This window comes from Bufo gargarizans, chromosome 1, assembly GCF_014858855.1.
Source record: "Bufo gargarizans isolate SCDJY-AF-19 chromosome 1, ASM1485885v1, whole genome shotgun sequence".
In the NCBI taxonomy this organism is placed as follows: Eukaryota; Metazoa; Chordata; class Amphibia; order Anura; family Bufonidae; genus Bufo; species Bufo gargarizans.
In genome coordinates this window covers 213,556,833-213,573,154 of record NC_058080.1, presented here as the reverse complement: position 1 = coordinate 213,573,154, position 16,322 = coordinate 213,556,833, and the positions used below count along the sequence as shown (strand labels likewise).

Below are 16,322 nucleotides of genomic sequence, written 5' to 3'. Positions count from 1 at the left end.
AGGGCTGACTGGCTGCTGATTGGCTGCTTGCATGGCATTGTGGGTGATCCCTCGTTCTCAGAGTTCCTTGCTCCATGTTCTAACACGTGCAGCAGCCACGAAGCATGAGGAAATTCGAATTTGGTGCGAATGGATTTTTTTTTCAGAAATTCGGATCAAATTCCACTTTGTAAACTTCTATTCGCTCATCTCTAACAATATTCATACATCAAGCACTTTCATGTAACTAGCATCTTTCATAGAGATAACAACTATTGGGGTCATTTATCAAACTGGTGTAAAGTAGAACTGGCTTAGTTGCCCATAGCAACCAATCAGATTCCACCTTTCATTTTTCATAGCTTCTTTGGAAAATGAAAGGTGGAATCTGATTAGTTGCTATGGGAAATTAAGCCAGTTCTACTTTACACCAGTTTGATAAATGATCCCATATGTTGCTAATTTGTGACATGGAATAACATTGTATAGTTTCCTTAAGGCCCCATGCACACGGCCGTGTTTCACGGCCGTGTGCGGGCCGTGGAACCGCGGCCTGGATCCCTCCTGAGAGCAGGAGCGCACGGCGTCACTGGTTGCTATGACGCCGTGCGCTCCCTGCTGCCGCCGCAATACAGTAATACACTGGTATGATCTATACCAGTGTATTACTGTACTGTGCCGGCAGCAGGGAGCGCACGGCGTCATAGCAACCAGTGACGCCGTGCGCTCCTGCTCTCAGGAGGGATCCAGGCCGCGGTTCCACGGCCCGTACACGGCCGTGAACAACGGCCGTGTGCATGGGGCCTTAGTGTGTAGTATGCACCATTTTTTACTGAGAGCTATGTTTGTCTATCTTATAGCTTCTTATTGTTGATGGACAACAGTTACGAACAGACCCAGCTAACGTGATGGATGAAGTACAGAGGTTTCTGGGAGTTTCTCCACATTACAATTACTCAGAAGCACTAACGTAAGTAGAAAGACTGAAGGTTGTTGTTATGCAATATTTATTTCATATACGTGCTACCTGTTTCATTTTTCTATATATAATTCTAGTCACATGATATACAGTCAGGTCCATAAATATTGAGACATCGACACAATTCTAACATTTTTGGCTCTATACACCACCACAATGGATTTAAAATGAAACAAACAAGATGTGCTTTAACTGCAGACTGTCAGCTTTAATTTGAGGGTATTTACATCCAAATCAGGTGAACGGTGTGGTGCATATGTAGTACCAACTTTAATATACTGACTTGTTCCATGTACCTCACTGTTCCATCTACTCCTTCCAGATCTCCACTGACTAACATTACAGGGGAACCTTCAGAAATATGATGTTCAGTACAAATGTCATTCTTTTTCAATGACTATTGTGCCAAAAAGTGGAGTAAATTTAAAGGGGTTGTCCGGGTTCAGAGCTGAACCCGGGCATACCCATAATTTCACCCAGGCAGCTCTCCTGAAGTTAGCATCGGAGCATTTCATGCTCCGATGCTCTCCTTTGCCCTGCACTGGATCGTGCAGGGCAAAGGCTCTTTTATTTAAAATAACACACTGCCGGGCGGAGGCTTTCGCCCAGCAATGTGTTCGGTGACGTCATCGTCTCTGATTGGCAGGCTTTACCGCTGCCCTAGCCGTACTGCCCTACAGGCTAGGGCAGAGCTAAAGCCCACCTATCAGTGCCGGTGATGTCACCGGGCTCACTACTGGGTGGAAGCCTCCACCTGGCAGCCCTAAGAGGAGCCCCTTTCGTCACCGGAACTCCAGAAAATGCCTTTGTCCTGCGAGATTTAGTGCTGGGCAAAGGAGAGCATCAGAGCATGTACTGCTCCGATGCCTAAGTCAGGGGGACTGCCTGGGTGAAAATGGGGATATGTCTGGGTTCAGCTCTGAACCTGGACATCCCCTTTAATATTATATTTTGTATCACAACTTGCTTTCCAACCAGGAAACTTTTTTTTCATGTATAGAAATAGATATTTTGTCGTGGTTAAAGTCCAAACAGTTGGAGTGCTTTAGCGGGAGTTAGATAATCGGTCCACTTGCTCCAGATTTTCTCAAATTTTGTGATGTAACTCTCATACTTGTAATCTTAAAACTTCACAAAAAATAAAAAAAGAATTTACAAGAAATAGATATTTTGTCACATTGAACAGAAGAGATTGTTGCTCTGAAAATAGTAGTATTGTGGTGTCACAATGTAACCTGTGCAAGTGACTAAGGGTGGGTTCAGATCAGCATAATGTATTTCGTTATGGCATTCCGTTATAACATGGTCACATACTGTAGCTACATAATTACATAGTTAATACAGTTGAAAAAAGACATACGTCCATCAAGTTCAACCAAGGCATAGGTGGAGATGTGAATCCCAAAAGGAATTGAGACTCAGATTTCTACACGTTTTCAGAAGCGTTATAACTAGGGTTGAGTGAACCAGAACTTTAAAGTTCGGGTTCGTACCAAACTTTAAGATTTTTGGACGATGAACCCGAACTTGTTAGTAAAAGTTCAGGTTCGAGTTTGGTGTTCGGCGAGTTAATGGTGCTTTTTGACAGGCTGCAGAGCAGCCAATCAACAAGCGTTTAACTCATGTGCCCTTACAAGCCATCACAGCCATGCCTACTAATGGCATGGCTGTGATTGGCCAGTGCAGCATGTGACCCAGACTCTATATAAGCTGGAGTCATGTAGCGCTGCACGTCACTCTGCTCTTAGTAGTGTAGGGACAGGATGCTGCTGCTGTGAGGGACAGAATAGGAAATAATCTGTTATCAGAAGTGCTTGTTAACTCAGCTATCTACAGGGATTTTGTTTTGTGGGTGCAGTGCACCATTTTTTTTACCCTGCCCTGAGCCCAGTGACAGAGAAAAATAACTTTTATCTGTCTGTTAGTAAGTTGGGCATCAGCGGCCATTTTGTGCAAGTTCAGTGCACCAGCACAGCATATGTGCATTTGTGACAGTCAAATACAAGGTTTAAATACTGCAGTTATATTCAGTGTTTAATAAAACACCCATTTTTTGCAAGACACTACATCTAGGGCCTTTGCTGCATTTGTCACAGTGAAATACAAGCTTTAAATACTGCAATTATATTTTAGGTTTAAAAAAACACCAATTTTTGGCAAGACCCTACATTTACGGCCTTTGCTGCATTTCTGACAGAGAAATACAAGCTTTAAATACTGTAATTATTTACCGGATTTAAAAAAACACCCATTTTGGGCAAGATAATAAATTTGCGGCCTTTGCAGCATTTCTGGCAGTCCAATACAAGTGTTCGATACTGCTGTTATATTCTGGGTTTAAAAAAACACCAATTTTTGCAATACCCTACATCTGGGACCTTTGCTGCATTTTTTACAGTGAAATACAAGCTTTAAATACTGCAATTATATACTGGGTTTAAAAAAACACCCATTTTTTACAAGATAATGCATTTTGGGTTATTTGCTGAATTTGTGACAGTAAAATACAAACTTTAAATACTGCAGTTATATTCTGGGTTTAAAAAAACACCCATTTTTGGCAAGACCCTACATCTGGGGCCTTTGCTGCATTTCTGACAGTGAAATACAAGCTTTACAAACTGAAATTATATACTGGGTTTGAAAAAACACCCATTTTGGGCAAGGTAATAAATTTGCGGCCTATGCTGCATTTCTTGCAGTCCAATACAAGTGTTAGATACTGCTGTATAAAAAAAACACCCATTTTGGGCAAAATAATACATTTGCGGCCTTTGGTGCATTTCTGACAGTCCAATGCAAGCGTTAGAGACTGCTGTTATATTCTGGTTTAAAGAAAAACATTCATTTTGAGCAAGATAATACATTTTCTGCCTTTGCTTCATTTCTGACAGTCCAATACAAGCGGTAAATACTTTTGTTAAATTCTGGTATTAAAAAAACACCCATTTTGGGCAAGATAATACATTTGCGGCCTTTGTTGCATACTAGCGTTAGATACTGCTGTTATATTCTAGGTTTAAAAAAACACCAATTATTTGCAAGACTCTACATCTGGGGCCTTTGGTGCATTTCTGACAGTCAAATACAATCAGTCAATACTGCAGTTACATTGTTGGTTGACAAATGAAAAATTTTTGGGAATAAAATTCACCTGTCACACTGTTGTGTGACCTCAAGAATTTTTTCCTCTTTATGACACTGGCACTGCATTATTCTCAGTGAACTTAATTGTTGACTATTAGCTGTTACATTGTCGCCGGACATAAACCATCTGTTAGTTTGGTGGGTAAACGCAAAGAATGACGAATCATCAAATACGGGACGTGGCCTCGGTCGTGGTGCTGCTGGTGGAGCTCCTGTTGCAGGGAGAGGACGTGGTCAATCTGTGCCAGCTACACGCACAAGTGAAACACCTTCCTCAGGTGCGAGTAGGCGACAGAACCTTTAACGTCATTTGGTAGGGCTGAATGCGGCTCTAGGAATGGTGAGGCCAGAACAAGTAGAAGTGATAGTAGATTGAGTGGCTGACAGTGCCTCCAGTTCCTTCACATTGTCACCCACCCAGTCTCCTGCTGAAAGATCAGAGTTGGCACCTGCAGCCCATGGCCATCAGTCTTTCAGCTCACCCCCTTGCAAATCAGCCAAGCAGTCTGAGCCCCAAGTCATGGAGTAATCTCTTCTGCTTGTTAATGACTCTGCTAGCAGGGTTTTCCAGGGCCATCCACATAGCCCTGCCCCAGAAGTGGAAGAGTGCACCGATGCCCAACCACTTATGTTTCAGGATGAGTACATGGGAGAACCACCGCAGCACGTCTCGGATGATGACGAAACACAGGTGCCAACTGCTGTAGCTTTCTGCAGTGTGCAGACCGACAAGGAGGGCAGGGGTGAAGACTGGGTGGAAGATGATGTGGATGACGATCAGGTCCTTGACCCCACATGGATCCAAGTTCATGCGAGTGACCTGTGTAGTTTGGAGGAAGAGGCAGTGGTGGCACAGAGCCACCAGCACAGCAGAAGGAGCAGGGTGCAAAAGCGGAGCGGCCGTCCCCTAGACAGTACGCCTGCTACTGCCTACCGCACCAAGGAACCGAGCACACAAAGCCAGCTCCAAGGAGTTGCCTGAACAGTTCTTCAGACAATGTGCTGACGACAAGACACGAGTGGCTTGCATGCTGTGCAATCAGAGCCTGAAGCAAGGTATAAATGATCTCAACCTAAGCACAACCTGCATAACCAGGCATTTAAGTGCTAAGCACGAGCTGCAGTGAAGTGGACACCTCAAAAACAAAGATAGGTCTCTGGCTCCTCCTGCTTCCTTTTCTGCTGCAGTCTAGGCATCTTCATCCACCTCTGGAGTGACAGTGCCACCTGCCACCCCGAAAACAGAGGATCTGCCAGCAACGCCACCACCTGGGTCACCAATGTCCCATGGAAGTGTTCAACTCTCTATCTCCCAAACACTGGAGCGAAAGAGGAAGTACCCCCCTATCCAACCGCGATCCCTGGCCCTGAATGACAGCATTTCAAAATTACTTGGCTTTGACATGCTGTCATTCCGTCTGCTGGAGACGGAGAGTTTTAAAGGCCTCATGGCGGTGGCTGTCGCACAGTACGGCGTGCCCAGCCGCCACTACTTTTCAAGGCAAGCCATCACTTCCCTGCACAACCAAGTGGGGGACAAAATCAGGTGTGCACTGCGCAGCGCCATGTGTGGCAAGGTCCACCTAACTACAGATATGTGGACCAGTAAGCAAGGTCAGGGATGTTATATCTCCCTAACAGCACACTGGGTAAATGCAGTGGCGGCTGTGCCTGAAGCGGATAGCAGTTTGGCGCATGTCCTTCCACCACCGAGGATTGCAGGGCGCTTCTCTTTACCTCCTGTTGCTTCCTATTCTGCTTCCTCATCCTCTACCGCCTCCTCATCCGGTCAGCATAACACCTTCACCACCAACTTCAGCACAGCCAGAGGTAAACGACAGCAGGCAGTTTTAAAACGTATCTGTTTGAGGGACAAACCCCACACGGCGCAGGAGCTGTGAACGGGCATGGAACAACAGACCAATGAGTGGTTGGTGCCAGTGAGCCTCAAGCCCGGCCAGGTGATGTGCGATAATAGGCAAAATCTCGTAGCAGCTCTGGGACTAGCCAGTTTGACGCACATCCCTTGCCTGGCGCATGTGCTGAATTTGGTGGTGCAGAGGTTCCTTAAAAATTACCCCGATATATCAGAACTGCTGCAGAAATTGTGGGCCATCTGCGCGCGCTTTCGGCGTCCTTACCCTGCTGCTGCTCGCCTGTCATCGCCGGAACTCCACCTTGCACATGCTGGCCAGACAGTGCGAGCAGCAGCAGCAGGCAATAGTGGAGTTTCAGCTGCAGCATGCACTGGTGAGTCGCTCTGCGGAACAGCACCACTTCACCACCAATGAGTGGGCCTCCATGTGAGACCTGTGTGCCTTGTTGCGCTGTTTCGTGTACTCCACCAACATGGCCAGTGCCGATAACACAGTTATGTTACTAACCCACTTCTATGCCTCCTTAAAAAAACACTGCTGGCGATGATGGAAGAGGATGTGGCACAGGAGGAGGAGGAGGAAGATGAATAATTTCCAAGGGTTTCAGGCCAATCCTCCACAAGTGGCTCCTAGGGTGGGTTCCTGCACCCACAAATGCCAGATACACAATTGTCCAGCAAGGGTAAAGTTCTGGAGGATGACAAGGTGGAGGAGGAGGAGGAGGAGATGGAGGAGGAGGAACCATGTCCACAGCAGGGTGGCACCCAAACCAGCTCATGGTCATCACTGGTGTGTAGCTGGAGGGATACAGAGGATACAGACGATACATTTCCCACAAAGGACAGTTTGTCGTGGACTCTGGGCAGCCTGGCACACATGACTGATTACATGCTGCAATGTCTCCGCAACGACCGCCATGGGTGGCCATGCTGCTGGATCCCCGTTACAAGGACAAAGAACCGTCCTTAATTCCGTCACTGGAGCATGATCGTAAGATGCGCGAGTACAAGCGCACGCTGGTAGACACGCTGCTAGTGGTATTCCCACCTGACAGCGGGGGCACAGTGGAAGTACAAGGCGAAGGCAGAGGAGGAGGAAGAGGTCTCAACGCAGCTGGGGCACCACCAGCACCTCAGAAGGCAGGGTTAGCATGGCCGAAATGTGGAAAAGCTTTGTCAGCACACCACAACAACCAGCACCACCAGCTGATATGGAACGTCTTAGCCCGAGACAGCATTTCACAAACATGGTGGAGCAGTATGTGTGCTCACGCCTACACGTACTGAATGATGGGTCTGCCCCCTTCAACCTCTGGGTCTCCAAATTGGGCACATTGCCTGAGCTTGCCCTTTACGCCTTTGAGGTGCTGGCCTGCCCTGCAGCCAGTGTATTGTCTGAACGTGTGTTTAGCACGGCAGGGGGTGTTATCAAAGACAAGCACAGCTGCCTGTCCACAGCCAATGTGGACAAGCTCAGGTTTATTAAAATGAACCAGGCATGGATCCCACCTTGTGCAGAATAGACATGTATACCAGCCTTACCCAGCCATTGTTATACTACAGCACAATTGCTCATTTTTGTATTTTTGATATTTCCCACTCCTTTGGGTGTACCCTAATTTAAACAAAAAATAAAATAAAGCAAAAATCCAGTGTTGGCTACCTTGCCCTCCTCTACCGCCGCTTCTACCTACACCGCTACGTCTGCCGTCTCCTCAACCTCCTACTCCGTATGGAGTCAAGATTATTATTTTTATTTTTACGTATTTTATTTTATTTTAAGTCATTCCACTAATTTGTCTGATACATTGTTGGGTTACATATCCCAAATTTTTGGCTGTGATATACCCCTGCTCTACCTAGTAGACAGGTAAATAAATATAACTAATTTGTCTGTTACATTGTCGGGTGAAATTCACCAATTTTTGGCTGTGATATACCCCTGCTCTACCGAGTGGACAAGGAAATACATTTCACTAATTCGTCTGTTACATTGTTGGGTGACAAATGCTCATCTTTTGCAAGCAGTCTGAGCCCCAAGTCATGCAGCAGTCTCTTATGCTATTTGATCGCTCTGCTGGCAGGGTTTCCGTGGGCCATCCACATAGCCCTGCACCAGAAGTGGAAGAGATTGAGTGCACTGATGCCCAACCACTTATGTTTCAGGATGAGGACATTGGAAGACCACCGCAGCACGTCTCTGATGATGACAAAACACAGGTGCCAACTGCTGCGGCTTTCTGCAGTCTGCAGACCGACAAGGAGGGCAGGGGTAAAGAGTGGGTGGAATATGATGTGAATGATGATGAGATACTAGACCCCAATGGAATCAAGGTCATGCGAGTGACCTGTCTAGTTCAGAGGAAGAGGCAGTGGTCGCACCGAGGCACCAGCACAGCAAAAGAGGGAGCAGGGTGCAAAAGCATCTGTTATATTCTTGGGTGCCATTTTACCATTTTTGCCGTAAATAAATCCCTGCTCTGTATAGGTGACAGGGACCTAAATTTAAAAAAATCGTCTTTTACATTGTCAGGTAACATTTTACCAATTTTGCCGTATACAAACCCCTGCTCTGCATAGGAGATGGGGACTTAATTTTTGTAAAATCGTCTGTTTAATTTGTGTGTGACATGAACACAGTTTTGCCGTGAGTAAACCTCTGCTCTGCATAGTTTACAGGGAATTTTTTTTAAATGGTCTGTTCCATTGGTGGGTAACATTAACCAATTTTTGCAGATATAAAAAACCCTGCTCTGCATTTGTAACAGGGACTTACATTTCTAAAATCCATCTTTAATTGACACGCGCCCCCTCCTTTCATTCAATCCTTCCTCTTTAACAACTTGCCCCACATTTCCGCTCAATCACATTTCAGCCATTGACCTCCTTTGGATGTGTTATCCCTTTCTCACGCTCCCTCTCCGGCGTGGAACCCTGATTCACCGCTAACCGTGATCAACATGGTAGACGCAGAAAAGAACATCGAAAGTTGATAGAGAAGATATCCAAATGGATCATGGACGTCACGGGGATGTGCGATCAGGCAGAAGTTATCTAGAGTCAACAAAGCGGCAGCAGGGCCTCTCCTGTCTAACTTTACCAAATCCAAAATACCACAGTGACATTCCCTATAATTTATTAATCATTCCAATAACAGGGCATCTTAAGAGTCCTGTATTGTTATTTATCGTCACTACCTCCCTGAGTTGGGAGTGGGTAATTGCCTGCGCGCCCCCTCCTTTACTTGGAAGCTTCTGCTTCAATAATTTGTCCCACATTTCTGCTCAATCACATTTAATTTCATACATTGACCTCCCTTGGATGTGGTATCCTTTTCTCATCCTCTCCGGCGTGGAACCCTGATTCACCAATAACCGTGATCAGCATGGTAGGCACAGAAAAGAACACCGAAACTTGATAGAGAAGATATCCAATTGGATCGTGGACATCACGGGGACGTGCGACATGGTGGAGCAGTATGTGTGCACACGTCTACACGTACTGACTAATGGGTCTGCCCCCTTAAACTTCTGGGTCTCCAAATTGGGCACATGGCCTGAGCTTGCCCTTTACGCCTTGGAGGTGCTGGCCTGCCCTGCAGCCAGTGTATTGTCTAAACGTTTGTTTAGCACGGCTGGAGGGGGTTATCACAGGTTATATTTCCCAATGTTTTGGGGTCTACCCAAATTTAAACAATAATAAATAAATAATAATAAAAAAACTGTGTTGGCTACTTTCTCCTCCTCCACCGCCGCTTCCACCTACACCGCCACATCCGCCACCTCCTACTCCATATGGGCCTCCTCCTCCTAGATCAAGATTATAATTTTTTATTTTTATGTATTTTATGTTATTTTAAGTCATTTCCCTATCCACATTTGTTTGAAGAGCACTCACCATGATTTTAACCACATTTTGCTGCCATTTGCAGCCCTCTAGCCCTTTCCATGACTTTTTTAGAGCCATTTTAGTGCTCAAAAGTTCGGGCCCTATTGACTTAATTGGGGTTCGGGGTCAAGTTTGGGTCCCGAACTCAAACTTGTTTGTGAAGTTCGACCAAACCCGTCGAACCCGAACATCCAGGTGTCCGCTCAACTCTAGTTATAACATAAAATGTTCAGAATCTCTAAGACGGAAGTCAAAACGGAAGCATTTAAGAGGTATTCCATTTTGATCTGTCATAATAGAAATCTATGGGAATCATAACAGATCCGTCTGGTTCCCGTTATGCAAGACGGAAAACAAAGTCCTTTTGACTGGACTTTTTTGTCCTTTCTGCATAATGGGAACCAGACGGATCAGTTATGTTTCCCATAGACTTATATTATGACGGAAAGCAAAACAGAATGCGTTTTAAAGGCTTCCATTTTGCATTTCGTCATAATACAAGTCTATGGGCAGCATAACTGATCCATCCAGATTTTCGTTATACAGGACTGGACTCCTGCATAATGGATCCGTTCTGCTGCCCATAGACTTGTATTATGAAGGATCAAAACGGAATGCCTCTTAAAGGCTTCCGTTTTGACTTCCGTCTTATGGATTCTGTTATTTTCCATTATAACCATATTATAACTGAAAGCCATAACAATACATAATGCTGATGTGAACCCACCCTAACTTGACATTAATCAGTTAATTTACAAAGCTGCAAATTAACTCAGTGTAAATGAATTCAGCTGACTGAGAAATACTATGGGTGGCTTTACATTTCCTAAATATGTGCTGTTATCAATTAACAAAACTATGGAATTCATTCACAAAGCAACACTTTCAATTACTCAATCATTTAATTCTTTAACAATGTTGGATTGCTATCATCTTCTTCGTAACCTCTTCTATAGAGAAATGAACATCATTATACATAGTCTAGTCACATTATTATGACCACCAGCTAATATCCAGAGTAACCGCTGTGTGCAAAACAGCAGCTAGGTGAGCTAGGCTGACTGCAATGCATCCCACAGCTGCTGAAGAGTGCGTGAGAGAAGATCCATAAAGTGAACACGATGATCAAGGTGGTTCTACAGATGATCAATTGAGTTCAAGTCTGGGAAATTAGGGGGCCAGTTGTGCTTGGAAGTCTTGGTCATGCTCTTCCAATTAATGTCGAACATTTCTATCCATGTGACATGTCACATTCTCTTGCTGGAACATCTTATCCGCCCCAGGGAAGACAATCAGCATATATGGGTGTATGTAATCTGCAAGGATGAATTCATATCCAAAGTGGTTGAGGGTGCCTTCCACATGGATAAGTGTGCCCAGAGAATACCATTGTCACGGCTGGCGGTGGGGGAAACCCCCAGCCATGCGGTGCCAGGAGATGGTAGGGTTAACCCTTGGCCGGGACCACAGAGTTAGGGAGCAGGTCACCTCCTATTGCGTCCCTAACGCTGACCCTGTCTCCTATCTGTATGAGCCGACCTTGGTGGTAGGAGGACTCATACGCCGGAACCTTAAAGTCCCTACGAGCCCTCAAGTCGGCCCTGTACTAGGGGACAGAGTGAGACAACCTGCTCCTCCTAGGCACGGGGGAGCAGGAGTCTCAACGGCCAAGCAACACAGGGGAATACAATAACAGACTTATGGCAGTGACAGGCAAATGGGACCAACACATCACTCACCTGCCACAGACAACAAACCCTGGATCCCATGTGCCGGTGCTGCAGTTCAGACACCAACGAACACAGCACACACCAGACATCCCACAGGAACCCAGGACCACAAGCTGCACTAACATATAACCCCACACACACCTAAATAACACAGTGAAACATAGAAATTCCCAACAGAGGTTTTATGACCAGAAGGATGGTCCCCACTGGTAGATGGTGGAAACAGGAGGCTGCTCCAGCCAGCATGGCTGAGAGCAACCTACTGAACCAAGCCAGGAACTGAGGCTTTATAGGCCAAGTGGCCCCACCCACCGGTCAGACACACCCAGTGACTCACAGACACACTGGGAAGGGAATTAACCCTTCCAACACCACAGAAGGGAAGGGAAGACAGCAACTAAAAGGAACAGTGTCCACACACAACAAACACACTGTGCCCACCAATAAAAGGCACACCTAAAGGAGAGGTTGCCAGGTGCAACCGCATGCCTACCGCAGCAAGCTGCCTAACACCGCTCAGGCAGCGCTGCTGCCACATATCCAATGTTGCCAGCGGCAACCACACCTAGACCGCAGGCAACTGCATGCGGTCACAAGAAGTCACGACCATGACCAAAGGTCGTGACAACCATAAAAACATTCTTTAGACCATAACAATGCCACCACCAGCTTGTGTTCTTTCAGCAATGGTTACTGAGACGCCAATGTCCATCCATTCAAGAAAGCAGAAAACGTGACTTATTTTAGAAGGCTAATCTACGGAGGTTCAATTCTGATACTGCTGTGAAAATTGAAGCTTTTTCTGCCAATGCAACTTTGTTAGCAGAGGTGCAGTGACAATCTGTCTACTTCAGAGCCCTATATGCAGTAGGGTTCAGTGAACTGATGTTTTAGACATCTGGTAGTCCACTGGTTGGCAGTGAACTGCTCCACTGTAGAGTTTCGGTCCACCCTCACACACTTTTACCTCTCATATCAATGGCAAGTGGCTCTCCGCAGTTTCCACATTGCCTACAGTAATTGCAATGGTGCCACTTTCACTACAGCAGCAAGTGAATAGTTCACAAACTGCAAAGTTTCAGAAATACTGCCACCCTTTGCCCAAAAGTCACCCCTTTTACCCATGAGGGATAAGTCTGCAGACAGCCTATCGCTCGCCTTATATACCCACCAAGCCATCTCATGACAAGTGACTTCATTCATGAGGTACGAGCTGTCAAAAGTCAGAGGTTGTCAAAATAATGTGACTTGACCGCGTACCTTTGTCTGTGTATGCCAATGGTGCATATATGGGATTTCAAGTATTTTTTTAATAGTTCATTCTGTGGAAAGTAGTTAATTGTAAGCAAAATATTTTCAGGTTTTATTATATGTTGCAGTTTGGTTTCTTAGCCATAATTGTTGGTGACCATTGGTACAGTTGAATATTATTGTATAACCAATACCAAAAAACAAACATTAGAAAGAGGTACTATATATAATATTTTCTGTTTTACAACCCCCCAAACAATTGTTTAATACTTTTAACTTCATACTCTATCCCCCCAGTGGGCCCTCAAAAAACACCTAATCTCAACATATTACTTTGCCTCGTATTTTAAAAAATTACAACATTAAAAAAACACCCAACAGTCCCTGAAGAACCTCTGAACAGCTACACAGTGTTCTTCACACATAACCTGCTTCACTACTATTACTAAGGAAAACTTACAACCATAATCTCCAAATAACAAATTACCACCTCTATCTGTGACTAAATTCCATCCTGTCTCATACCTAACCTTACCATGATGCTTATCTTATACCTAACCCATCTTTTAAACCCATCTTTTTAATCTATAACTTATCACTAGTGTCATTTCTTCCTCTTTTAAACATAACACTATGACATCCATGCTCAAGAAGCCTTCCCACGATCTTCCCTCTTCACCCCATCTTACATCTCACATACACATCAAACTCCTTGAATTGTCCTCCCATCTCTCATCCCACTTACTTTTTGACCAACTATACTTCAGCTTCCAGCCTCATCACGCCACCAAAATTATAACCAAAGTCAACAATAATCTACTAGCTGCCAAAGCTAGGCATCAGAGACTTGTCTTTTTCTTGGATCACTTCATACCTCACCAACTGAGCATTCAGTCTCTCCCATTCACATACCACCACCTCATTCTGCTCTCCCTATCAGTGTCCCTGAAGAATTTATCCTGAGACCCATACTCTTCTCCATCTATACCTTTTTGGCATTGGACATCTCACAGAGTACCATGACTGTCAGTAACACCTCTTTGGTGATAACTCTCAAATTTACCTCTCTGGCCCGGAGTCAGCAAAAATGCTACATTGTGCCCTTATCATCTCTTGACTGGATTACTGTGGCTTCCAGTATAATACTTTTGCACCCCTCCAATCTATTGTCAACTATACTGCCTGCTAAATCCACCTCTCACCTTGTTTCTCCTCCACCTTTCCCCTTTTCCAATCACTTCACTGACTTCCCATTGCCCAGCGAATTCAGTTCAAAATAAAAACAATGACGTATAAGGCCATCCACAATCTGTCTCCTCCTTACATCTCTGACTATCTCCTGATACATCCTCATTCATAATGTCTGATCTCTCATCTCTTCCATTTTAGGTTCGACTCACATAAAGGATTTTGGTGCCAGCTCTTGGAAGAGGGGAAAACAAAGTGTCTGGGCAAAAGCAAAGGTAGAAAATACCCTGCAATGGATACAGAAGTGAGTCTACTGCTTCAATGCAAATAGGACTGTTACTTACATAGCTCATAGCAAAAAATGATATAAAAAAATATACTTTGCCTTCTTTGTGATCCTGTGGTAAATGTGTTTCGTCTCAATTTATAGATTATTTATTTTATTTATCATTTTCTAGAATCATGGAATATCATGCATGTAGTGTTTCCTTAAATAAATGTTAAATGTTGTTTATTAAACCTTTAAGGACCATTTTTTGTTTTTCCAAGAGCCATAACTTTTTAAATTTTCCATAGCCATATAAGGACTTATTTATTTATTTGATTTATCATGTCTTGTATTGAAAAACAGGACTAAAATTCTTTGTGGGGTGAAACTGGAAAAACAACAAAGTTCCACCTAATATTTTGGGGTTTTGATATTACGGTGTTCATTGTACACTAAAAATTACATTATTATTATTACATAGTTCTTATTCTGCTGGTCAATATGATTATGGTGATACCAAATATGTCTAGTTTTTATTTTGTTTTACTACTTTTATAAGAGAAAATCCTTTTCTGACAGCTCTAACTTTTATATATTTCTGTCTACAGAGATATATGAGGGCTAGTTTATTGCTAGCCTTATTGCTAGCCTATTTGAGGAATACTTTATTGATCTCCTTAAGTCTATTTTTTGGGGGGCGGCAAAGTGACCACAAAAAGGTGAATCGTGGATTTTTCCCATTGCAGCATTAACTAAACCGGAGAAATATATTTATACAGTATTTTAATAGTTCTGGCATTTTGGAATCTGGCAATACCTATTATATTTCTTATTTTTTTTGTTTCTTTTTTTGTACTTTTTACACAGTAACTTTTAGTCTCCTTAGGGGACTTGAATATGCAATCTTCTATTGTCCCTTATACCACAATAGAATACTATTGCTGTCTATAGAATTCTGAGACACTGAGTCATGCCTTGTGCGATTTGCTTAACCCCTTAGATGCTGTGGTCTCTATTGGAGGGGAGGAGCTGTGAAACTGGTCAAGACAGAGAATGATTTACTCGAAAATAATGCTTCCTGGAATAAAAGTTCATATGCATGCTACTCCTTGTCCACAAAGGCATGCTTGTCCTGCTCTCCGCAACACTGTCTAGCAATGTCAGCAGTTTTGCATGGTTAGAACCACTGACAGACTCCCTTTACAGCCAAATAAAATAAATTTAAATAAAAAAAAAAGATGCCAGCTTTATGAGCATTCAGGAGAGCAGAGAGAGGGGATACAAAATAAGTAATTGGTTAGCTGATGTAACCAATTTCACACTGAACAGAGCTGGACTAATGACAACACATGCAAGCTGCAAAAGAAACACTGTTCAAAAATGTTTAATAAAACCCAATTACAAGAATGATTTGTAGCCAAAATGTAAGCATTTCAGTAAGCAGTGCCCCCAAATGTGTCAGTTGTCCTTATTGTGTTATTCCAAGGTGACTCATTTAAATTAAAATGGTTGGAGTGGGATACAAAAAAAACCCTAACCTTACTGATCTCATGCCATTCCTGTTTCACTGATGTTCTTGTCCCCAAGCTTCAGCAATTCCTGGTCTCAGGCTTGATGAGCCAAAAATGACTTAAACCACCCCCTAAGCCAATTATTGGCCAGTAATTAGCCGAGCGAGCAGTCCAAACCATTTCCAGTGTTACAAGGTCAAAACCATTAGGTGGACAGGAACAGGGGCCGTAGCAGCAGGAGGTTAGTAAGGTAAGTAAAGATTATTTATTTTCCCCACTCTGACCTTATTCTTATTTAAAATTATGTCTTCTGGATGCTCTGTTAAGGTTAGGCTACTTTCACACTCGCGTTTTGGTTTCCGTTTGTGAGATCCGTTCAGGGCTCTCACAAGCGGTCCAAAATGGATCAGTTTTGCCCTTAATGCATTCTGAATGGATAAGGATCCGCTCAGAATACATCAGTTTGGCTCCGTTCCAACGCCATTCCGCTCTGGAGGCAGACACC

At 44.0% G+C, this 16,322-nt stretch overlaps 1 protein-coding gene across 1 annotated transcript in view; it reads left to right on the top strand.

Annotated features, from left to right (window-relative positions):
* LOC122945932 (bifunctional heparan sulfate N-deacetylase/N-sulfotransferase 3-like) overlaps positions 1-16,322 on the top strand; it is a 550,006-nt gene that overhangs the window by 515,253 nt on the left and 18,431 nt on the right. Inside the window, exons 11-12 of the mRNA XM_044305192.1 lie at positions 840-949; positions 14,240-14,342. Coding sequence (XP_044161127.1) covers positions 840-949; positions 14,240-14,342 — 213 coding nt within the window. The remainder of the gene's footprint in view (positions 1-839; positions 950-14,239; positions 14,343-16,322) is intronic.